Source organism: Pipistrellus hanaki, assembly GCF_964339955.1.
Source record: "Pipistrellus hanaki genome assembly, chromosome: 5".
In the NCBI taxonomy this organism is placed as follows: Eukaryota; Metazoa; Chordata; class Mammalia; order Chiroptera; family Vespertilionidae; genus Pipistrellus; species Pipistrellus hanaki.
Window position 1 is genome coordinate 100,043,687 of NC_140507.1, and position 23,465 is coordinate 100,067,151.

A 23,465-nucleotide genomic window follows, 5' to 3' on the forward strand; every position below is an offset into this window, starting at 1 on the left:
TCCGGAGAATGGCGGGTTACATTTCTATATTTATACACTGAAATTAAAGGAAGGAGATGTAGGGGAGTTACATGACATTCATTGGTGATAGATTAGGGAGGTGGGACAGAGCGAAGGGGGGGGGACACCTCTGGGATAGGGTAAAAGGTGAAATGATGGACAGGAGCTTCCTTTACAGAGATGGATACAGGATACTCTAATTAACAGTTGATAATTAACTTGATAACAATAACAATGAGGAATGTCTCGAGGCCATTTGTTGTGCCCTGAGGGGGTCGGGGTAAAAGGAAGTTACAAGTTACCCAGACATCTCACAGATATGTTATCTTAGATGCGGGAAGGCCGAGGGGCTCAGTAAAAGATCCAAGTTGATCTTTGTCAGGTGAAATATCTGGGACATGACTACCTACTATAACCTGTTAGATATTTAATTTTCAAACCATCTCTTGTGGTTATCTTAGGTCTCTGGGTTTGCAAGACTGCCACGCAGGCCTTCCCTGAGCTTGTCAGGTTAGCTTGTGGCTCTTTTCTTTCACAGTGCTCAGTGGCCGCTCCGGGGCTGGCACGGCGAGGCTGGCGTCAGGCGTGGGGGCACACCGCCTTTCCGTGGCAGGTGGTTGCCGTGGACGGGAAGCCGGTGACCGGTGCCCACGTTTGGACGGTGGTCAGGCGGGAAGCACGGCCTGGGCCCACAGTGACCGTGCGGAGGTCACTGTCCCCGGTCCTGTTGGGCCTGTCCCGGGTCTGACACGAAAGGGGCGCAGGCCTGGGGCCCGGGTGCTCAGCTGGCCTCTCCCTGTGGCTGTGAAGGTGCAGGCGGCCCGCCAGGTCCTGCTTTCCTTCCTCTGAGTGAACCGCGAGGCCGTGCTCGCATTCCCAGGAGTGTGGGTGCTCCTGAGGGGAAGGCGCCCCCCCGTGGCCTGGTCACCTGCTCACAGCCGTGACTCTGCGCTCAGGCATGTCTGGAGGTCACCTTGGAAACGGTGCTGGAGCCAGGCCCGGACTTTGTCCCTCCCCAGCTGTGTGCCCGGGCAGCCGGCTCCTCGGACGCCGTGTGGCGTGTGGGAGGGCAGTGTGTGGGCGGCGTCCCTGTGTTTCCGGAGTGCTTGGGGGGGGGGGTCCCTGAGTCCTTAGGAGCCTGGGTGGTGGGAGGGACGTGACAGCACCATCAGAGATGACAACACACATTTAAGCTGAAAAGAGACTAAGACCCATGAGCGACATAGTAGAGGCTCAGTGTCCTTTAGGCACAAGGTGGCTTTGCAGGGCGGTGTGAGCTGACGCTGTCCGTTATGAAGAGGACTCTGCTCCCCAGGCGTCACAGAGAGCTGCCCGAGCTGACGTCTATCTCTGCCGCCCCCCCCCCCCCCCCTCGTGTGAAAGGATTTGGATATCTTAGTTTTTTTAAAGAAAAGTCTGTTTACATGATGTTGCTGAGTCCCCCTTTCCAATGACTTCTTTGCCTCTGGATCGCACCCCCGGAACGTGGTCTCTGAACTCAGCGGCTTCCAGCTGATGCTCAGAGAGGGACCCCGGGGCCCGGGACCCGCGGCCCCTCACCCCCTGCGGCGTCTCTTCTCTTGCAGAATGGACTCAACGCCCTCCACCTGGCGGCCAAGGAGGGCCACGTGGGGCTGGTGCAGGAGCTGCTGGGCAGAGGGTCGGCCGTGGACTCTGCCACCAAGGTAGGCCCTGCTAGGGGAGCGGCGGGCCCAGGGGTCTCTCCTGGCGCCCACCACAGGCTGCTGGGACCCCGGGATTCTTAGCGGGCAGAGCTGCCGCCGAGCTCCTCAGCCGAGTCTGGTGACGGCGTTGGGGAGTGCCAGGCTGATGCTGAAGTCCGTGGCCCTGGTTTCCGCCAGCTCAGCTTTTCCCTGTGCCTCACAGAGACGAGATCCACATAGTTCTCTGGAGAAACGGAAGCACCTACTTCGCTAAGTTAATTCATTTAAAATATAAATTGATGTGGTCAACATCTCAGTGAACATGAACAAGTAGTTTCCATGCTTTAATGACATTGTTATGTTTTTGATGTATCCATTTAACTGGTGAGGGCACACGCAGCGTGCTTTATGCTCTAATGCAGTGGTCGGCAAACCAATGAGTCCACAGAGCCAAATATCAACAGTACAACGACTGAGATTTCTTTTGAGAGCCAAATTTTTTAAACTTAAACTTCTTCTAACGCCACTTCTTCAAAATAGACTCGCCCAGGCCGTGGTATTTTGTGGAAGAGCCACACTCAAGGGGCCAAAGAGCCGCTTGCGGCTCGTGAGCCGCAGTTTGCCGACCACGGCTCCAATGGAAAAGAGCTTGGGGGCGTGGACCGAGTTGTCACGGTAACACTTGCCTGGTGTGAGCAGAGTGGACTGGCTCACAGCGGTGCGGAGGCTGGAACTGGGGGCTGCCTCCTTGCTGACTCTGCCTTTGCGGGGACATCGCGAGCCTGGCCACCGGGGAGTCATGTCAGAAACAACAGTTATTTCTAAACGTCACAGTGGTGACCCATCTTGGCCTTTAGAAGGTGGAATTTTAATTTGGCAGAAAACCGTAGCCAGTGAGAATGAAGCCTGCTGCTCGGCTGGAGTGTGAGCACGATTGTTGTGGGAGATGCAGAAAGGCTGGGGGTAGGGTTAGGGGAGGGCGAGGGGGAGGAGGGCTAGGGTAAGGGTAGTGGGAGGGGAAGTGATAAGGGAGGGAGAAGGGGAGGAGGAGGAGGGTAGAGGGAGGGAGACCTGGAGTGTTAGGGTCTGAGGTAGGGGGAGTGGTGTGGGGATCAGGCTGTGGGAGGGGCAAGGTCAGGGCTAGGCGCTCAGCCTCCATCTGGGGAGTGAGTTTGGACTGTCAGTGCCTCCTGCGTTTGGGTCAAAGTGCAGAGGGGCCCAGCTCCCAGCCTGGTACATGGAATCCAGTGGGAATTTAAAGGCAGACTCCTGCGATTCCAAAGGCGCCACAGCGTAGTTCCATTTTGGGGCCTAATGTTCAGGCAAGCCCTTTCTTTGGACACGAAGAGAAAATTAGCGTTTCTATTAACCTTTCTCTGGACCACGTCAAATACATGCTGAACACACATGTAAGACTCATTGTGGAAGTTTCTACGATTACTCCTCCCATGTCAGTGTCACATTTGTTAAACCGGCCACTCCTTGGCTGCGTATGTGTTTATTATCCGTTTCTTTCTTCCCTTCCTTTACTGATATTTTAAAATAAAGGTTCCCTTCTAGCCTGGAGGGCAGTCGTAGCGTGTTAGACCCAGACCAGACTCTCCCGTGAAGGTCCTCATTGAACGAGGAGCCGGCCCCGCCTCCCAGAACGCGGTGTGGGCCGACCACACCCGCCGTCCGGCTCCCCGGCCCGGCCCGCTGAGGGCGGAGGTGCAGGTCCGGCCGCAGGGGGGGCAGCTCCAGGGCCAGCGTCGCACTTGGATTTCTGCGGCCACAGGATGCTAACCTTTTCTGTTTTGTTTCTTCTAAACAGAAGGGAAACACGGCTCTTCACATCGCCTCGCTGGCGGGACAGGCGGAGGTCGTCAAAGTGCTGGTCAAGGAAGGAGCCAACATCAATGCGCAGTCCCAGGTACCGCGCCGCCTCGCGGACGGGGGCCTCGGTCAGGACCCTCCGTGGAATTGGCTGCACACCTTTAGCCGGATGTTGGGTAGAAGTTTACTATAAACACTTCCGTTATTTGTTTTGGCCAAATACATTTTTCAAGTTACCTGCTGATGGGCACTTGGGCTGTTCACAAACCTTAGCTTCGGTGAACTGTGCTGCTATGAACATAGGGGTGCATATATCCTTCCTGGTTGGTGTTTCTAGTTTCTTGGGATGTATTCCTAGGAGTGGGATTGCTGGTGAAATGGCAGTTCCGTTTTTAGTTTTCTGAGGAAGCTCATCCTGTTCTCCACGGCGGCTGCCCCAGTCTGCACTCCCACCAGCAGTGCACGAGGCTCCCTTTCTCCGCATCCTCTCCGGCACTTGTCGTTTGTTGGTGTGCTGATGGTAGCCCTTCTGGCAGGTGAGAGGTGGGACCACATTGCTGGGCCAAATGATTTATTCACCCAGCTGTGACGTTCCTTCTCTCTTCTTTGTGGATGCAGCATGAGCTCCCCGTTAACATAGCCAGGGCGTTATAAAGAAGATAGTGTTTTTCCACCGAATGGCAGTGACGCCTGTGAAATAGGACCTTTTCCTGCCAGTTCTATGTTGCTCTAGAACAGTGTTTTTCAACCTTTTTTGGGCAAAGGCACACTTGTTTCATGAAAAAAATCACGAGGCACACCACCATTAGAAAATGTTAAAAAATTTAACTCTGTGCCTATATTGACTATATATAAAGTAATTCTCTTGAATAGAAATCAAATAAACACAAAGAAAGTATTTTATAATTACTTTATTATGAAATATTAAGTAAACAAAATAGTGAAAAATTATAAAATTCTTGTCTTGTCTGCACCTACGGCACACCAGGCAACATCTCGCGGCACACTAGTGTGCCGCGGAACAGCGGTTGAAAAACGCTGCTCTAGAAAAGAGAGCATTTTCTCTTCTTCGATTACAAAGATCTCAGAAGGTGGACATCCCAGCGCTGCATCCACGCAGGAAGCCCCCAGGGAGACGGGGACCCCGCAGGGACCCTCGCTTTGGACACGAAGAGCGTGTTCTCAAAAGGAGATGAAGGAAATCTGAAAAGAATAACAAACCACATCGCGCGACAAGCCTTGCTCCTGCGTGCATGTGTCCGGTGGGAGGGAGGGCGCGCTGCTTCGCCCACAGCTCTCCTCCTGGAGAGGGCGTGTGACGGAGAACCTGAGGGACCGGCATGATTGCACGTCCCCCTCTGTTCCTGAGGAGGTTAACCCTGGTCACACGGCCACCCCCGGGCCGTGGGCACAGCCGCCAGCGCCTCCCCATCTGCGGTCGCCGTGAGGCCTGGCACAGGGTGTTGGGTGCCAGTGCGGTGCAGTCGTGGCCGCGCGGGCGGGCTCTGATCGCTACACGCACTGGGTCTGGACCGTGAGTGCTCACGGGCACAAGTTGGAACCACCCTGTCCCTTAGGTGCGGATTGCAGGGTGGAATCTGTTGGAATCATGACACCCAGACGCTGTCTGTCTCGCCTCTGTGATGTCAGACTGTTTTAAACAACCCCATCCCCCCGCAGCCCTGTGCTGCAGTTCAGTCCACGTCAGTTTTCACGTCTGTGGAGGACACAGCAGCTCTGAAACCCTTATCAGACGGAGAAGCATGTTGAATGGTGCTGTGGGCCAGGGCCATGGGCTCTGTGGTGGGTGCGCCTGGCGTGGAGACCAGATGGGACTCCTGCTCCACGAGGGCCGCCAGTGTTCCCCTGGCAACACGCCTCTTGCCTCAGGGCCCAGGCTTCCCATGCGAGCAGCTGGCACCGTGGCGGCACCTCGTCACGGGCGGCCGTGTTCCCGGCCCCGGGCTGGGCGGGCCGGAGGTGCGGACACGCCCGGGCGCCACAGCTGGAGGAGCTGCCCGGAGGCTGCGGGGGAAACGGCACAGGGCTCAGCAGACAGGCACGACGGCTGCAGGCCTGGGCGTGTGTGCTCACGCCACATGGGAGTGGACGCCAGGGCCCCGGGCTGTGGACGGCAGTCCCCAGGCACCAGTGCTGTGACATCCCATGAAGGGCTGCTGACTTCTCACAAAATGCCTGTCGAATGTGGAGACTCATAGATGGCCGTTAGAGACGAAGAGTCTCTCCTTGTCCTGAGTCCAGTGGGCTCAGTTGAAGACGATGCTGTAGGGAATCCTGACAAATGGCTTCAGGCTGAGTTTGTGTTGTGGTAATGCTTTAGAGTGAGAGAAGTTAACAATTAAAATGTGGGACCGTGTCCTGGATGCCCGAGTCACTGGCACAGCCTGGCGTTAGTTGCCGTGTCGAAAACCCTTCTTTTTCTGGAATCCTCTTCCCTTTCTAATGCTTACCCACTTTGATATTTCAGTCCTGGACATTTTATTCCAAAATCCTTTTTTATCTATATAATGAAAGCCATGACCAGTCGACCAGTCGCTATGACGTGCACTGACCACCAGGGGGCAGATACACAATGCAGGAGCTGCCCCCTGGTGGTCAGTGCACTCCCACAGCCAACCTCCCACAGTCCCTCCCCCCCAGCCAGCCAGCCCTTATCAGCTTGATTGCCAGCCAGGCAGAGGGACCCCATCCGTGCACGAATTCATGCACCGGGCCTCTAGTTTCTAATATAAACATGAGGAGGCTGCTTTTATTAACTTTCAGGTAGTCAGACCGTGGCCATTCAGCCCATGGCAAGGTTACATGGCATTGACTTCACTCCTGGGTGTGGGGGGCAGGGACGCTGTGTGCACTGGCCAGCACCTGGGCAGCAAGGCTTCCTGGGCCTGCTCTCTGCTGGCCCTCCCCTGGCCACGAGGAGTGTGAGCTGGCCACGGGCAGGGAGTGTACGAAGCTGGCCCTGGGCCCACCCCGGATCGCTCCCATATGCCCCAGTACCCGCCTTGCTCTCCACAGAACTCACAACAGCACATTTCTGACACAGGCACACATGCACACACATACGCGTGCGCGTGCACGCACGCACGCACGCACGCACGCACAGAGTGTAAAATGGGACTCGTGTTCAGATTCCTAAAAAAGGTTTTGCGTTAGGCCCTTCCCCTCTGAATGGACACATGTGGAGTTTCCCTCGATCAGGGTTTGGCCAGTTCAGTTGGGAAATTTGCTGCTGCTACTCGGTGTCTCTGAAGCGCAGATGGAAACATGCACCTGGTTTGGTCAGGGATGAGAGAGGCCGGGCGGCCTGCTGTCCCTGACGGGAAGAGCCTGCGGGTGAGTGCAGCCTGCAGGCGCCGCCCTGCCCCGGGAAGTGGATCTTCCTCCAGCTCTGCGTCTCCGGTCAGCCTGGAGGAACGAAGAGAATCCTGTATTTAAAACTGGCATAGAATGGAATTCTTTCTCTGGCCCAGAATGCCGGCAGTAAGATCCCTGGACTGTAAACAGAGGCGTGTCTGCAAAGTGTGACTCTGTTTCCATGGGCCATGACAGAGGGCCGCCTTTCAATCTCGAACGATGACGGATGCCCACACGCTGTCTTTGGGGCCCGTCTGGGGCAGGTGGTGGGACAGGCTGAGCACTGCTCGTCCTTTTGTCCTGAAACTGGAGAGTTAAGGCTGAACAATCTCCAAGCTGGATCCTGGTTTATCCCCCCTTTTTAAAATACATTTATCATTGACTTAAGAGAGGAAAGGAGTGGGGGATGGAAACATCAATGGCGAGAGAGAATCATTGATCAGCTGCCTCCTGCAGGCCCCACCCTGGGGGTCGAACCGTGACCTCCTGGTTCATAGGTCAATGCTCAGCCTGGAGCCAGGCCGGCCGTGCCACCCTTTCCTCACTCCCGGCACAGGCCACGCAGGCTCGCAGGAGCGGTGAAGGTGCGGAGTGTGGCTCGGGGCCGGGAGGAGTGCAGACGCTCGGGCCTCTGCGGGGTCCCTGCTCCTCTCTGAGCCGCTCCGAGGCCGGGCTGCTGGGCAGGGGCAGCAGCCCGGAGGCCGGCCTCTGGCCTCACACCCACAGGGCTCCTCCAGGCAAAGGTCACCCACAAAACAAAACGTGGAAACAGGACGCTACGTCCAACCTGTGACAGGAAAGCCTGGAGCACCCTCCTCCCCGGGAGCCTGGGCGCCAGGGTTCGCGCTGACCTTCGCACCGGTGCCAGGTCCGCAGGGCACCCGAGGGTGTGACCCCGCTTCTCTCCCTCCCCTCCTCCCCCCCCCTTTTCCCCTCATACACAATTTACCGAGTTTATTTTTCCGCTTTATTGGGGAGTAATTGACAAAAAGTGTGTGATATTTAACGTAACGGATTCCCGTCGGTAAGTCCCCCCACCCCCGTCCTTTCCTCCGGGAGAACGTGGACGTTCGGGCTCTCGGCCGTCCCCACACCCAGCACAGGCCTGCAGCGGCATCGCAGCTGGACCTCAGGCCAGGCCTTCCTCCCCTCCCCGCCGGGAGTCCACCTGTTCTCCAGCCTCCCCGTCCCCCGCCCACGCCCACCGGCACCCCCAGTCCGCTCTCCGTGCCTGTGAGCTCAGACCGCCCATTTGTTAGACCTCCGATGCTGTCTGTGCAGCGCTGGCCTCCGGTCTGGCTGTCACGTGGCCTTGGTCCTCCCTGTTCTCTCCTCACATCTGCGCCCGGTGTCCCTGTCGGCACAATAGGGTCACGTGGCCCGTGGACCTTAGGGGACTGTGGGGATTGAAGGCCACTGGGCGGGGCCAGGCTGGCCAGCTCCTCCCACGGGGCAGTGTCCGATGGCAGCGCCGAGCCGTCTCACTTCACACGTGAACAGCCCGCTCCGTCCTGCGAGTCGCAGTGAGCGCTGACCTGCCACAGCAGGGACGCAGGGGTTCCGCCAAGCACGGGGACACGCCTCCGAGCACAGACAGGCACGATGCCTTTGCCATCGGACCTGTTAGCACCTCGTCATTGAAAGCACAGGGTCGGTCCCCGGCCACAGCCACGGCCACGGCCACAGCTGTCCACGGTGCTGGTGGGCCTGCCATTCCCACTGATGGCAGCGCCCGTGTCGTGGGAAGACTGGTTCGGGCGGAGGGGTGGGGTGCGCCGGGGGAATTGAAAAGTGGGAAATCGGCCCCGAGGACTGACGGTGGTTGTGGTAAATGCAGGGGGACAGTTTCCCACGCTCCGTGGTGTGAGACTTACGTGGCCTCCTCATCCTCGAGGCGTATAGAGACTCACCTCTATTCCACCGGGCTCTGCGGGTCAAACAGCAACGGAGAGGGTGCTCCCGCTCTCTCCTGGGCCTGCATCCCTCAGCCCACGTGAGGAGAAGCTGGGAGGTCTCGTGTGCGAGAGAATGCGGGGACCTTGAGCTCTCGCTGCCATGCCAGCCGCTGTCGCGCATCAGAGCCTGCCCATCCCGGCGGCTTCAGAGGACGCAGAGGCCCAGGGTGGACGCCCAGGTCGGAGCCGGTGTCTGGGATCCTGCCGTCTGCTCGGCGGCCGGATGGCGGGGGAGTGAAACAAGAGGACCTGGCACACGCTCGGAAGGTCTCCGCTCCTAGAAAGTTAGGACATGAGTCACTTTGACGCCGTCAGTGACCTGGTTCTGCTGACAGGAACCAGCCAAGCGAGCCTAGAGAACGTGGGCCATCGAAACGGCTTTGCCAGGAAACCACAGCTAACCCTCTCCAGGTCCGCTCTGCCGATCCTGGGCGAGGCGCCTGGGCCACACACCCAGCCCAGTGAGCTCAGGTACCTGGGGAAGATCTCGTCTGTCCGTCACTCCTGGGAGCGAGTCAGTGACCAGAACAGGTGGCCACCGTAAGGCCTGGAGATCTGAGATGCTTCTCTCCTGAACAGAGGGGCCTTCCCCTCCCCTGCTCTTGAGCTTTGGCCTCTTGCTCCCTGGGGACTCCTGTTGGGGGCGTGCTCCCCTGCGCCCGCCACGTGGCACCAGGGAGCGGATGCGCTGCACACTGGCCCCGCTCTCAGCTCAGCCAGAGCCCCTGCACACCCCCCAGGATGTGGTTAAGGGACATGGGACTGTGGGAACAGATATGATTCCATGCAAACAAAAAGCATTCCTTCTCCCGTGCGTGTCTTAGAAAATTCCTTTTCTGAAGATATCACAAGAAACCCACTCCCACTAGGGATGGAGAAATGCCACCCACCGAATCCTGGACAGCAGTCTTACGTCACTTACCGGCGTAGCTGTGATCCAGAGGGACCTTTGGAGAACAGGTGAAAATAAGTGTCAGGACCTGGTGAAGTCGTCCACTCCGTCCTCGGGGAGTCTGGCAGGCCTCCTCACCCAGGCGCTGTCGCTGCACCTGTGCACGGCCCCGCGGCCACAGGCTGGCCCCGTCCCGTCCCGAGTGCCGCTGGCCTGCGCAGCCTGAGCAGTTGTGCGCGTAGGAGCTGTTTAGGGCGGTGACTGGTCACCCTGCCCTTAAGGCTGGAGGTCATTGTGGGAGCTTCCCAAGCTTCTCTCTCAGAAGGCCAGTGCAGAGGAGGGTCGTGGTCCCAATGTGGGTCATGGGTCCCATGAGGCGGCAATGCCCATGAGTGCACCGGACCCACCAGCCCGCAGTGCCCACCAGCCCGCAGTGCCCACCAGCCCACAGTGCCCACGAGGTGGCAGTGCCCACCAGCTCACAGTGCCCATCAGCCCACAGTGCCCACGAGGTGGCAGTGCCCACCAGCCCACAGTGCCCACCAGCCCGCAGTGCCCACCAGCCCACAGTGCCCACCAGCCCGCAGTGCCCACCAGCCCACAGTGCCCACGAGGTGGCAGTGCCCACCAGCCCACAGTGCCCACCAGCCCACAGTGCCCACCAGCCCGCAGTGCCCACCAGCCCACAGTGCCCACGAGGTGGCAGTGCCCACCAGCCCATAGTGCCCACCAGCTCACAGTGCCCACCAGCCCGCAGTGCCCACCAGCCCACAGTGCCCACGAGGTGGCAGTGCCCACCAGCCCGCAGTGCCCACCAGCCCACAGTGCCCACGAGGTGGCAGTGCCCACCAGCCCGCAGTGCCCACCAGCCCACAGTGCCCACGAGGTGGCAGTGCCCACCAGCCCGCAGTGCCCACCAGCCCACAGTGCCTACCAGCCCACAGTGCCCACCAGCCCGCAGTGCCCACCAGCCCACAGTGCCCACCAGCCCGCAGTGCCCACCAGCCCGCAGTGCCCACGAGGTGGCAGTGCCCACCAGCCTGCAGTGCCCACCAGCGTGCAGTGCCCACCAGCCTGCAGTGCCCACCAGCCCACAGTGCCCACGAGGTAGCAGTGCCCACCAGCCTGCAGTGCCCACCAGCGTGCAGTGCCCACCAGCCCACAGTGCCCACCAGCCCGCAGTGCCCACCAGCCCGCAGTGCCCACGAGGTGGCAGTGCCCACCAGCCTGCAGTGCCCACCAGCCCACAGTGCCCACGAGGTGGCTTTGCCCACCAGCCCGCAGTGCCCACCAGCCCACAGTGCCCACGAGGTGGCAGTGCCCACCAGCCCGCAGTGCCCACCAGCCCACAGTGCCCACGAGGTGGCAGTGCCCACCAGCCCGCAGTGCCCACCAGCCCACAGTGCCTACCAGCCCACAGTGCCCACCAGCCCGCAGTGCCCACCAGCCCACAGTGCCCACCAGCCCGCAGTGCCCACCAGCCCGCAGTGCCCACGAGGTGGCAGTGCCCACCAGCCTGCAGTGCCCACCAGCCCACAGTGCCCATGAGGTAGCAGTGCCCACCAGCCTGCAGTGCCCACCAGCGTGCAGTGCCCACCAGCCCACAGTGCCCACCAGCCCGCAGTGCCCACCAGCCCGCAGTGCCCACGAGGTGGCAGTGCCCACCAGCCTGCAGTGCCCACCAGCCCACAGTGCCCACGAGGTGGCTTTGCCCACCAGCCCGCAGTGCCCACCAGCCCACAGTGCCCACGAGGTGGCAGTGCCCACCAGCTCACAGTGCCCATCAGCCCACAGTGCCCACCAGCCCGCAGTGCCCACCAGCCCGCAGTGCCCACCAGCCCACAGTGCCCACGAGGTGGCAGTGCCCACCAGCCCGCAGTGCCCACCAGCCCACAGTGCCCACCAGCCCGCAGTGCCCACCAGCTCACAGTGCCCACCAGCCTGCAGTGCCCACCAGCTCACAGTGCCCACCAGCCTGCAGTGCCCACCAGCCCACAGTGCCCACGAGGTGGCAGTGCCCACCAGCCCACAGTGCCCTCCAGCCTGCAGTGCCAACCAGCCCACAGTGCCCACGAGGTGGCAGTGCCCACCAGCCTGCAGTGCCCACCAGCCCACAGTGCCCACAAGGTGGAAGTGCCCACCAGCCCGCAGTGCCCACCAGCCCGCAGTGCCCACCAGCCCGCAATGCCCACCAGCCTGCTGAGCAGTTCTGTTTGGGGAAAACCTGAACCTGACACTGACCTGCATGAACCAGGCCTCTCAGGAGGGACTTCTCTTTCTGTGCGGCTCGGACCCGGGCTCTGCCAGCACCCTTTCCTGTTGGAGCTGGTGCCACTGGTCCTGTGGGGCAAGGAGCAGGTGGAAACAGTGTTACCGAGATTTGTGCTGTGTTTTAAACTCCCCTTCACTGAGGCTGCTTCATCTCAGGAAATGCACACGAGGACCCACTGCGCTCACCACTTCTCACCAGTTACAAATGCAACAAAGACGAGTAACGGGAAGTGAATCCTACCCAATCTGTGCAGTTGCCGACGGCACATCTTAGCTGGGTACTCACATGTTGTCCGTGAATTGCAGCTTTCTATGCTTTCTGTCTTGCAAAAGGTCTTTGGATTATTTTTAAAATATGTTTAGCCCTGAAAAAAATGTTTTCAAGATGCTTTCTAGTGCCTGGCTGGTATTGCTCAGTGGCTGAATGTTGACCTATGAACCAGGAGATCACGGTTTGATTCTTGGTCAGGGCACATGCCCAGGTTGGGGGCTCAATTATTTCTTATCATTGATGTTTCTCTCTCCCTCTCCCTCTCTCTCTCAAATCAATTTAAAGATTTTATATATATATGTATACACACACACACACACACACACACACACACACACACACTAGAGGCCTGGTGCACGAATTTGTGCACCAATGGGGTCCCTTGGCCTGGCGTGTGGGATTGGGCCGACACCAGCTCCTGGACACCCCCCAAGGGGTCCCAGATTGCAAGAGGGAACAGTCCAGGCCGAGGGACCCCACTGGTGCACAACCAGGGCCAGGGAGGGATGCTGGAGGTTGGCCAGCCTTGGAGGGGCAGTGGGAGGGCTCCAGAGCGTGTCCTGCCCATCTTTCTCAATCCCGATCGGCCGGACCCCAGCAGCAAGCTAACATACTGGTTGGAGCGTCTGCCCCCTGGTGGTCAGTGCATGTCATAGCGAGTGGTTGAGTGGACTTAGTATATCATTAGCATATTACGCTTTGATTGGTTGAATGGCTGACGTGGTGACTGGACACTTAGCATACTAGGCTTTCATTATATAGGATATCTTAACTAATAATAGACAAACATGTAAATTGACCATACCTTTGCTATGCCCATAGCCAATCAGAGTGACTATGCAAATTTACCGAAACAAGATGGTGGTTAATTTGCATACATAGATGCACCCAGAGCCCATGTCCCAGGAACATCCTGGCACCCAGGTCACTGTGAGGTAAGACCTGGAGCAGGAGTAGACCCCCTGTGATCAATTGCAGGGAGCTGGGGTCCCCTCCTCCCCAAGAGGCTTTCGGCCTGGGCAGGCCTGGGCAGGGGCACAGCCTGTGTTCACAGGGAGCTGGAGGGCCCCTGCTCAGGCCTAAAGCTTCAGCCAGAGGCTTTAGGCCTGGGCAGGGCCCAGCCCGCGATTGGTGTGAACTACAGAGGAAACACCTTTTCTGAGTGCTCATTGGCTAAGCTCCCTGTATGCCACTGGTAATATTCTTAGTAACTTGGGTAATAAGAATTCAAAAGGGTGATCTGGGGTTTTTCCACCACACTTCTGGAGAAAAAAAACAAAGGTCCGCTGCTAGAGGGCTAAGAAATGTCATATCCTGCCCCAGCTGGTTTGGCTCAGTGGATAATGCCTCAGCCTGCTGACCGCAGGGTCCGGTTAGATTCTGATCAAAGGCATGTACCTAGCTTTCAGGCTCCTCCCTGGCCGGAGCCCAGATCAGGGCTCATGCAGGAGGCAACCAATCAAAGTGTTCCTCTCACTTTGATGTTTCTGTCTTTCCTGTTATTTTCCACATTCTCTAAAGTAAATGGAAGCATATCCTCAAGTGAGGATAAAAAAAAGAAAAAAAAGAAATGCATATCCTATGCAAGACACATCTTGAAAACGCCTAAAGAAAGTTGTCATTTTTTCTTGCTGAAGGGACTGGGGTCCGTGTTGATGAAAACACCTTGGTGGCTGCAGCAGCAGGGTGATGGGCTGGTGCCTTCCCCTGATCAGCCCACTCGCCTCCCACAGAGGGAAGCCAGACTGCGGCTTAGGACATCCCCTGAGGGCTCCCAGTATGTGAGAGGGGGCAGGTTAGACTGAGGGACCCACCACCCCCAGTGCACGAATTTTGTGCACTGGGCCCCTAGTTTATATATACCGTAATCGATTGGTTGCCTCCTGCACACCCCCCAACCAGAGCCCAGGCCAGGGACCTTGTCCAGAATCGAATCCAGGACTCTTCAGTTCCCAGGTCCATGCTCTATCCACTGAGCCAAACTGGCTAGGGCCATGGTCAGCAAATTGCAGCTCAAGAACCACATGTGACTCTTTGGCCCCTTGAGTGTGGCTCTTTCACAAAATACCACGGCCTGGGTGAGTCTATTTTGAAGAAGTGGTGTTAGAAGAAGTTTAAATTTAAAAATTTTGGCTCTCAGAAGAAATTTCCATTGTTGTCTTGTTGATACTTGTCTCTGTTGACTAATGAGTTTGCCGACACTGGGCTAGGGCAATAAAAACATATTTTTTAAAAAGATGCTTTTGCGCATTGGCTCTGACCCATGTTCGGTAATAACTAAACTGTACGTTGAAGATCGTGGTGGTCTGTTTAAATAGCTACACACTGATGAACACAGAAGACAGTATATAAATACTGTTCACCTTCAGGGTGTCCCAGAGCACGTCTACACACTTTAATGGCTGATGGCTCCATGGATATCTCTTTCCAGCCAGACTGAGCTTTGGACAAAGGAAACCCCCCTAGTGAAAGCCCGCTGAGGTGCAGACCGCCTTGGTAATTGTGCAGTGTCTCCATCGTGGGGGACCCTGTGTGTGCCAGCGGTGAGGACTCTGTGTATGGACATGCAGATATGAAGGTGCTCAATGTCTCTGCCTTAACGAGTGTGAGGAGACGAGACCAAACGACAGGACCGAGGACACGTTTCCCCATGTCCTTGTCCCTGTCCTTCAGGCCTGGGTGTGGGCAGCTCCGTGGCAGGGACACGTCTGCTCACCCACGAGAGGGGCAGCCCCGTCAGCCTCACTCCCGGCCCCTCCTTCCTCGTCTGTGTCCCGCCCGCTCACTGTCAGGAATGACGGGCCGCGTGTTGTCCTGTGTCCCCAGAACGGCTTCACGCCCCTGTACATGGCTGCCCAGGAGAACCACATCGAGGTCGTGAAGTACCTGCTGGAGAATGGCGCCAACCAGAGCACCGCCACCGAGGTGAGCCCCCCAGGCTTTCCGGCGGGCCATGCGGGCTGCGAGGAGACCCCGCACGCAGCCCAGCGAGCAGGTCCCTGGTGCGGGCCCCCGGCCGCTCTGCCCTGCTCCCTGTCTCTCCGTGCCATGCCCTCCCCACGCAGGCTGCCGTGCTCCCTCTCAACGCGACACACTCCCTCCCCCATCCATTCAGACATAGGTTCATTAGCGTTCCATTTTTCCTGTCAGTGCATATGAATATGGTACATTTGATGAAAACCATTTCCACAACAATGATTTTTAACCAGCGAGCTGTGAGAATGTTTAAAATGTGTCATACCCTGCCTCGTTTCCCTTAGCTTGTCAAATTTAAAAAACGACAACAGCCAACACAACAATGTCCGTCAGTGTAAATGAGTCAAAAGTATGCCTGTTTTTGTTGGTCAGATCGGCCAAAAAAATGCAACTCTTGGTGTGCCACCAAATATCAGTGCCATGAGGTGCAAAAGTTTGGAAACCGCTGGCTACAGTCAGGTAGAGAACAGTGTTTCATGCAAATAGAAACCAAGAGGAAGCTGGGGTGGCTCCACCGGATCAGACCAAACCGGACTTTACCACACAGACTGGCAGAGGCGGAGCCGGCCCGCGGAACCCGCAGACGGCGGGGCACCTGTGGCATTCAGGCTCCCAACACACGAGACCCTGAATGGATGAAGCACACATTTAAAAATAGTCTTTTACTGATCTCAGAGAGGAAGGGAGAGGAGGAGAGAGAAACAACGATGGGAGAGAATCATGGATCGGCTGCCTCCTGCACACCCCACACTGGGGATGGAGCCTGCAACTCAGGCCTGTGCCCTGACCGGGAATGGAACCCTGACCTCCTGGCTCCTAGGTCCATGCTGCACCATGTGCCACCTGGCTGGGCTATAAAGCACACATTCGCGGCCCTGAAGGGAGACGCTGGCAGCACTCGTGCTGGTCCGGGTCACCCTTCAGCAGGAGGCCAGGGCCTGCTCGCCCCTCCTCCGGCCTCTGTGGGCGGGCCTCCCCGTTGCTCTGCTGCCCGCCTAGCCACTGCTTTCCCCCGGCTTCCTGAGCTCAGGCCGCTGTCCCCCGCAGGACGGCTTCACGCCGCTGGCCGTGGCGCTGCAGCAGGGCCACAACCAGGCGGTGGCGGTGCTGCTGGAGAACGACACCAAGGGCAAGGTGCGGCTGCCCGCCCTGCACATCGCCGCCCGCAAGGACGACACCAAGTCCGCCGCGCTGCTGCTGCAGAGCGACCACAACGCCGACGTACAGTCCAAGGTAAGGCCGGCCTCGCGCCAGGGCGGGAGCATGGCCGGTCACAGCACCTGCTGGTCTGCGGGGTCACTGACTCTGAGGGGGTTTGGCGAAGAAGGGGACCGACTGTCAGGTGCCGGAACAGAAAAGTTAAGGATAATCTTTTCTAGCCTGGCCGGTTTGGCTCAGTGGATAGAGCATCGGCCCTCGGACTGAAGGGTCCTAGGTTTGATTCCGGTCAAGGGCATGCACCTCAGTTCCCCAGCGCTGGTCGGGATGCATGCTGGAGGCAACCAGTCCATGGGTTTCTCTCACATCGACGTTTCTCTCTGTCTCTCCCTCTCTCTTCTTCTGTCTCTCAAAACCAATAGAAAAATACCCTCAAGTGAGGATTAACAAAAAAAGTAAATAAAAAATGTTTTTTAAAAGATGAGGTTAATTTTCCATTTCTAGTAAAAGAATAGAAACAGAGAGAGGAGCGGTGTTGCGTGCTGGCCAGCGGCCGCCCGGGCACGACAGCCTCCTAGTTCGCAGTGTGCTAACATCTCCGCTCTTTCCCCCACCCACCGCTTCAGATGATGGTGAATAGGACGACTGAGGTACAGTACCAGCTTTTGCCAACATACGCCTTGTTTTTATTTCTTTTGCTAGTTTTGCCCAGTTAGAATAAATGCTCACTAACTTATACTAATGATTGGTACTTCCTTTATTAGGAAATTAATTTGGAAATGTTTCCATAATTAAGGCACTGGACAATTCAAGTCATTGAATGTCACAAACATTTGAAGCGTTATTTACCCAGTGAGAGTATGAAACGGCTTGTGAGCGTGCAGGGAAACTGTTTCTCAAAGCGGGTCCCGCCGCGTGGCGTGCTGCCTGCCGGTGGGTCCCGGCCGAGCTTAGACGGTGCCCTGGGCGGAGGCTCCCGACCCCGCGGCGTCCTGTCGTCTCATCACAGGTGCCCTCTGGTCAGTGATGACGGTGACCGCATCCAGAGGGCACGCACCTCGTAATGCTGCCTCACAGCACGTGTCACGAGGCACCCATTTCCCCAGAGCACAGGAAGCCACAGCCATACGCACAGCATCAGCTTAGATGTAGTGCGTGTGTGTGCATGTGTGTGCATGTGTGCGTGAGTGTATGTGTGTGCACGCGTGTGTCTTTAGTGGCCTCTCCATGCCTGTGGCTACCCACGGCCCGGAGGCCTAGCAAGCCTTGTTGAAAGTACATTAGACGCAGGACCTGCCCCTGAGTCCAGGGACTGGTTATAGATTTTCACGCGGACAGGCCTCTCTCAAGCGCAGGGCTGGAAACCAGCACCCACACACCGTGTTACTGAGAGCGTGTGTCTAAGCCTAACACCTTGCTTACCAACCAAATGACCCATGGAGACGCTAATACACTTGGCTATCATATCTTTTCTCCTGTTCCATCTCTGTGCATGGAACTTGGGGCAGAGATAAAAACACAAAAACCAAAATGCACAGGCCCACCTGTATGGTGGAGGGCTAAGACGGAGACACCCGATCGCTGTCTCAGTGACTGGTTTAGAGCCACTAACTGTTTAGGTGACTTCTGGTGTTTGAGATGCATTTCTGAAGCCATCCTGGCTCCACGCGTGCGCTGGAAGACACCGTGTGGGAAGGCTCACGCTGAGGCAGGAAGGGTCTGTGAGGACACGGAGTCTCAGGGGTTCCCTGGGCGACGCAGGCTCCGAGCTCAGGGACTCCTCCCGGCCGCAGGCAGGCGCCACAGCACCAGGGAGGCCACCTTGGACAATAGGCCTGTTTAATTGTGCAAATGAGAAAAATAATATTCTGTTTGAAGAATTTGGAAAAGATCCGCAGCAATCACTATGTTTTGCTGTGATGAAGGGAACTGGAATAATAGGCACACACTCAGTATCGTCTGGGTGTCAGGATAGACGAAGGTAAAGACGAAAAACACACGTCCGTTAGTTCTTCAGTTATAAGCACTTGGCACTTTATACAATCACAGCCAGGTCGCAGACTGATTCTTCCCTCTGTTTGACATGAATGTTTGCCTCAAGTAGCCACAAAATAGCAACGTCCAACCCTGTGGGTTTGGATGCAGAGCTACTGTTGCTCTGTGTCTTGCTCTTGTCAGAAATTGTGTGCAGCTAGAGTGGCCACAGGAATTCCTGTCCCTGAGGGGTCTAGGCCTTATCTGGGCCATTGAAAAGGCAAAGTCTCGAAGTCTGACCTCAAGTGGACAGAAAAGTAATGGTCATGATCCAGGTGACATTTCTTAAAAACAGTGCTATCCACATCCAAGTTCATCCTATCTATTAAAGAGGGAATATGCTAATTGACCCTCACACCATAGCAGAGATGGTGGCACCCACAGCCGATAAGGAGGGAATATGCTAATTGATTGCTACACCCATAGCCACAAGATGGCAGTGCCCAGTCCCCTCAGCCCTACCGGATTGCCTGCCTCCGGAGTCCCCCTTTCTCCTCAGCCCCCCAGCCACCTAGGGCTGCCCGAGGCTCAGGTAACCAGGGTCGGCTGAGGCTTGCGCTGCCAGCAGTGGCAGCAGCAGAGCCTCTTCCCCTGACAGCTGGGTCATCTCCCACCCCTGAGGGCTCCTGGACTGAGAAGAGGCAGGCTAGGCTGAGGGTCCCCCTCCATCCAGTGCATGAATTTTCATGCACGGGCCTCTAGTTTCAAATAAAAGAGAACAATACTAGATAACCACTCACCTGAGGACTGAGACCCAGGTTACGGAACAGTCTTGATTGCTTCTGTACTATTTCATTAAAAATAGTAATGAAATTATTAAAATTGCAGAGCAAGGATAATACCGCTTTGCATACTTTAATAACAGAAATTGCTATGCTTCTTCTGTGAAAATGGCAAATATTTCTAATTTTTCATCAGAATGAAAATATACTTCCATTTAAGAGCTTAAGACATTTTAAAAAAACATTCTGATGGTAACAGTTCTCTAATGCCCGTCTAGCTCATTTAACCTGCTTATTGTATTTTAGATCCATCTTAGTTTATTGATAAAATTTGGTTTAAATAACGTTCAAAATTAGGTTCACTAAATTTCTTAATTTTATATTCACATTGACAGCAAATATGTTGGTTAACCTTTGTATGTGTTTTTTACTTTTTCCTTAAACCACGTGCCCTGACTGCTGGCTTTCTTAAGAAATATTCATTTTGCGTTTTTCCCAGGAGAAAACATTTAAAACTCATAATTGTTATTCTCATGGCTAACACCTTATGCTGTTTAGTGGAATCATTTTTCTCTAAAGCTAAATGCACCCAAGAAACCTGCTTTTGTATAAATGGCAAATCTCAGAGGTGAATTGTGCAGGTGGATAGAAATCACACCAAGAATGTGAGGCTCATGGACCTTAGAGACAGCTATTCCCCTCCGAGCCCTGACCGGGAGCCTCGGGGAGCGCCGTGGCCTGGGCCGAGCTGCGGACACCAGCCAGACAGTGACCCTCAGTGCTTAGTTTTGTTTTGTTTCTTACCACGTGGTTATCCTTTGCTCCGGGGACAGCACGTGGGGAGGATGGCCTGACTGACTGTTCTCTCTGCTCCCCAGAGTGGCTTCACGCCCCTGCACATCGCCGCCCACTACGGCAACGTCAACGTGGCCACCCTCCTGCTCAACAGAGGCGCCGCCGTGGACTTCACCGCCCGGGTACGGACAGAGGGTCCCCGTGTGGCCCGGGCCCAGGAGGCCCTAAATGCTCATTCCTTCTTTCGGATCTCAGAAAGTCATCCCAGCCCAGCCTGTGAGACACAAGGCCGCCACACCTGCACCCACACTCGCACAAGCACCCGCACCCGCACCCGCACCCGCACCCGCACCCGCACCCGCACCCACAGGCTGGGGCGGGGCGGGCTGTGAGTGCCCCGTGGTGAGCGGTGAGGCAGACGCTCACACGGTGGGTCGAGGAGCAGCTTTCAGCCAATGGCTGGTTACATGTGCGGCGTCAGGGATGGGACACGTAGGTGTGTTTAGGCAGCGTGTTCAGGGCGGTTTGACAGGGAATTGTTTCTGATGGACGGAGACTGCTCAGTGGGGTCTCCCTGGGACGCATGGAAGGACCATGCTGAGCTGGAGGTTACACGGAGTCCTTGTCGGAGGGATCCCCTCCGTGACCATCGCGCTCAGGTGACACGGAGGGGTGGCGGCTCACGGGCACACGCAGAGGGGACTCCACGCCGCACTCGCACGAGGAGCGACAGCAGGCGCCGAGGGTCGGAGCCGGGCAGACTCCGCGTGGCCATGGGGGCGTGAGCAAGTCGCAGGGACAGGAGGGCGTCTCCGTCTGGAGCTGCCTGTGCTCCCGGGAACGCACACTCCTACACGGCGGGCACAGCGCAGGCAGGGTCCTGTGCCAGGTCAGGCCAGCAGCGCCGGGCAGACTGCCAGGAAAAGCGTCGCCGTAACCGTCACTCCGTCTGCGCCCCAAGGACAGCAGCGAAGGAAGAGGAGGCAGGACGCTTTCCATGGGCCCAGGAACACAGGGCCACACGGCAACGGCACGAGACTCGCTGAGGACTCAGGGAGCCTGGGACGCAGCAGGAAGTAACGGGGGACCCAGTGTGGCCGGGGGCGGGTGTGTGTGGCCTGGGCCCAGGAGTGTTGCGGTCGGCCTGCGGGCTTCGCAGAGCCAGGAACCTGTCATCACAGACACGTGCTCCCACAGCCGGACGATGGTGTGCACGGGGTCCCGCGGCGGACTGGGATCAGAGCGGCTGGGGTTGGAGCGGGGGTAGGCCTGTTCCCTCTGTGCACAGCCGGGAGCAGGGGGTGCTGCCGGTGAGCCGCCCACACCACACGTGAGAGGCTGGGGGCCCCTGGGAATCGGGTGCCACTTGCCAGGTGAGCAGCCACACGGCGGCTGAACCACATAAACAAACAGCACGTGTGCAGGGACAAACATGCCTGAGTGAGAAGCAGAGCAACGGTGCCCTGAAACCGGAGACCTTACTGGGGAGGATGGTGGGAAGACGACTCTGGAGGTAAAGGGAAGGAAGACTTGAGATGGAGGACAGAGAAACCTGCCCGTTGTTAGAGGCCGGCGAGGGACGCGTTCAAGGTGACAAGACCAGGCTCAGGGTCCCAGAGCAGTTCAGTGACGACCACATAGAGAAGAGAGAGCTATTCCTTCTTAAGAAATCTTTGTTGTAAATATTACACGTCCCCTTTCCTCCCCCATCGACCCCTTCTAGCCTGCCCCTGTCCACCACCCAGGCCTTCCCCCACTACTGTCTGTGTCCATGGGCTATGCATCCATGGTGAGCTCTTCCCACCTACCCCCTCCCCTGCCTTCCCTCTGAGGCTCCCGAGTCGGTCCGAGCTTCTGGGTCTGGATCAATGGTCCATGTGAGGAGACAAAGGAGCACAAACAAGGAGACCCCAAGGCCCCACCAGAGGCTCAGGGGACAGAGGGGGTGACTGCCAGAGACGGAGGAAGAGAGCACCAGGAGAAGGCAGGTGGGATGCCGGCAGAAGTGTGTGTGGAGACGGGACGAAGGCCTGGGGAGAAGCAGCCTCCGGGGAGGAGCCTGGAGCTCTGGAACGCCAAGCGAGAGCTGCCCGAGATCCGGGGAGGGCGAACTGCAGGGCAGGTGGAGTACAGACAGAAGGACTTAGCACAGAGACTAACCTGTCAAAACCCTAACAAGAATATGCCAACAAGCATGGGAAAAACCAAGAGCTACCGGTCTGAGGGTCAGTGCCCATCCCGGTCTTTGGGGAAGGAAGCCAAGGGCGAGACTGCAGGGCCGTTGCCCCGTTTCCCACGTGGGCGGTGCGGCCACGGTGCCACAGCCACGCCTCTGCCTCGCGGGGCGGGAGGAGCTGGTGGTGCCAGGCCTCGGGAGAGAAAGGCCTCAGCCTGAGGCCAGCTCCCGGTGCTGGCGATGCAGGGAGCCGGGTCTGTGGGAAGCGGCGGCTGCTCTGAGGAAGGACGCACGGCACTGCCTGTCCGTCTCGGCAGCCACCAGGGGGCGGCGGGTCAGCACAGGCCACAGATGCAGGACGGTTTCCTGTCGGCGAAGGCGTCAGACTCTCAGTCTGCACACAGAGCATGCTGCCACTCGAAAAACGGAGGGACTCGAGGGAGGAGTGAGTTTTGGCAGAAGAGAGACTGAAGCTCTACGGGCGACACCATCTGACGGCCGAAGGAGCAACGATGCGAAAGGACTTCTGAAAGTGAATGACCAAAGTGGCCAAGCAGGACTGCGTCTGACCAACCAGAAGACAGGAGTCACGACTGCAGGAGAAACCACAACTCAGCGTAGATGATGAATACATGAAGCTCCCGCTGACCTTGGCTCCGTCCTCAGGTCAAGTGCAGGCAGCAGCCAGCAAGTCAGGAGGCGGCTGAGGCTGGAAAGGCAGCCGAGGGAGAATCAGAAAAGGTCACCAGGAGCCCAGACGGGCCACAGAGACCAGGGCCGAGATCAAGGTGGGAAGGTCAGACAGTGGAGAGGCTGATGGAAAAAGCTGGTTCATTTTTTTTTTTTTATTACATTTTTTACATATATTTTTCATTGATTTCAGAGAGAGGGAGGGAGAGATAGAAACATCAATGATGAGAGAGAACTATGATTGGCTGCCTCCTGCATGCCTCTCACTGGGGATTGAGCCTGCAACCCGGGTATGTGCCCTGGAGGGGGAATTGAGCCATGACCTCCTGGTTCATAGGTCAACACTCAACCACTGAGCCACGCCTGCTGAACAAAACTGCTTCATTTTAGCCTGGTGCTGGGGCGGGCTCTGCAGAGGGAGGGACGCCTAGAGCATGAGGAAGGCAGTCGGCCTGGGCACGGCCCTTCACGACCTAACGGCGTGGAACACACGTGTGTACTATGAGGAACTAAATGCAGTGCAGAACACATGCGGAATTACGACACACAAAACGCCAAGTGCCGATGCTTGCCGCAGTGGTGGCACGCGCTCGCCAGGGAAAGAAACACAGTTCGCCCCTTGGTGTTTGTTTGTCCTTGGACGCGTCCTGCACGAACCCGCGCTGCTTCCA

General features: G+C 57.2%; 1 protein-coding gene across 47 annotated transcripts in view; it reads left to right on the forward strand.

Annotated features, from left to right (window-relative positions):
- The window catches only part of ANK2 (ankyrin 2), a 277,590-nt gene that overhangs the window by 151,492 nt on the left and 102,633 nt on the right, over positions 1-23,465 (forward strand). For 36 of the 47 annotated variants that reach the window (XM_084883347.1, XM_084883373.1, XM_084883348.1 and 33 more), the window contains 6 exons: positions 1,587-1,685; positions 3,478-3,576; positions 15,070-15,168; positions 16,267-16,452; positions 17,004-17,027; positions 20,012-20,110. In XM_084883347.1, the coding sequence (XP_084739473.1) occupies positions 1,587-1,685; positions 3,478-3,576; positions 15,070-15,168; positions 16,267-16,452; positions 17,004-17,027; positions 20,012-20,110 (606 nt within the window). The remainder of the gene's footprint in view (positions 1-1,586; positions 1,686-3,477; positions 3,577-15,069; positions 15,169-16,266; positions 16,453-17,003; positions 17,028-20,011; positions 20,111-23,465) is intronic. The other 11 variants (XM_084883353.1, XM_084883368.1, XM_084883376.1 and 8 more) reach the window with 1 other exon arrangement.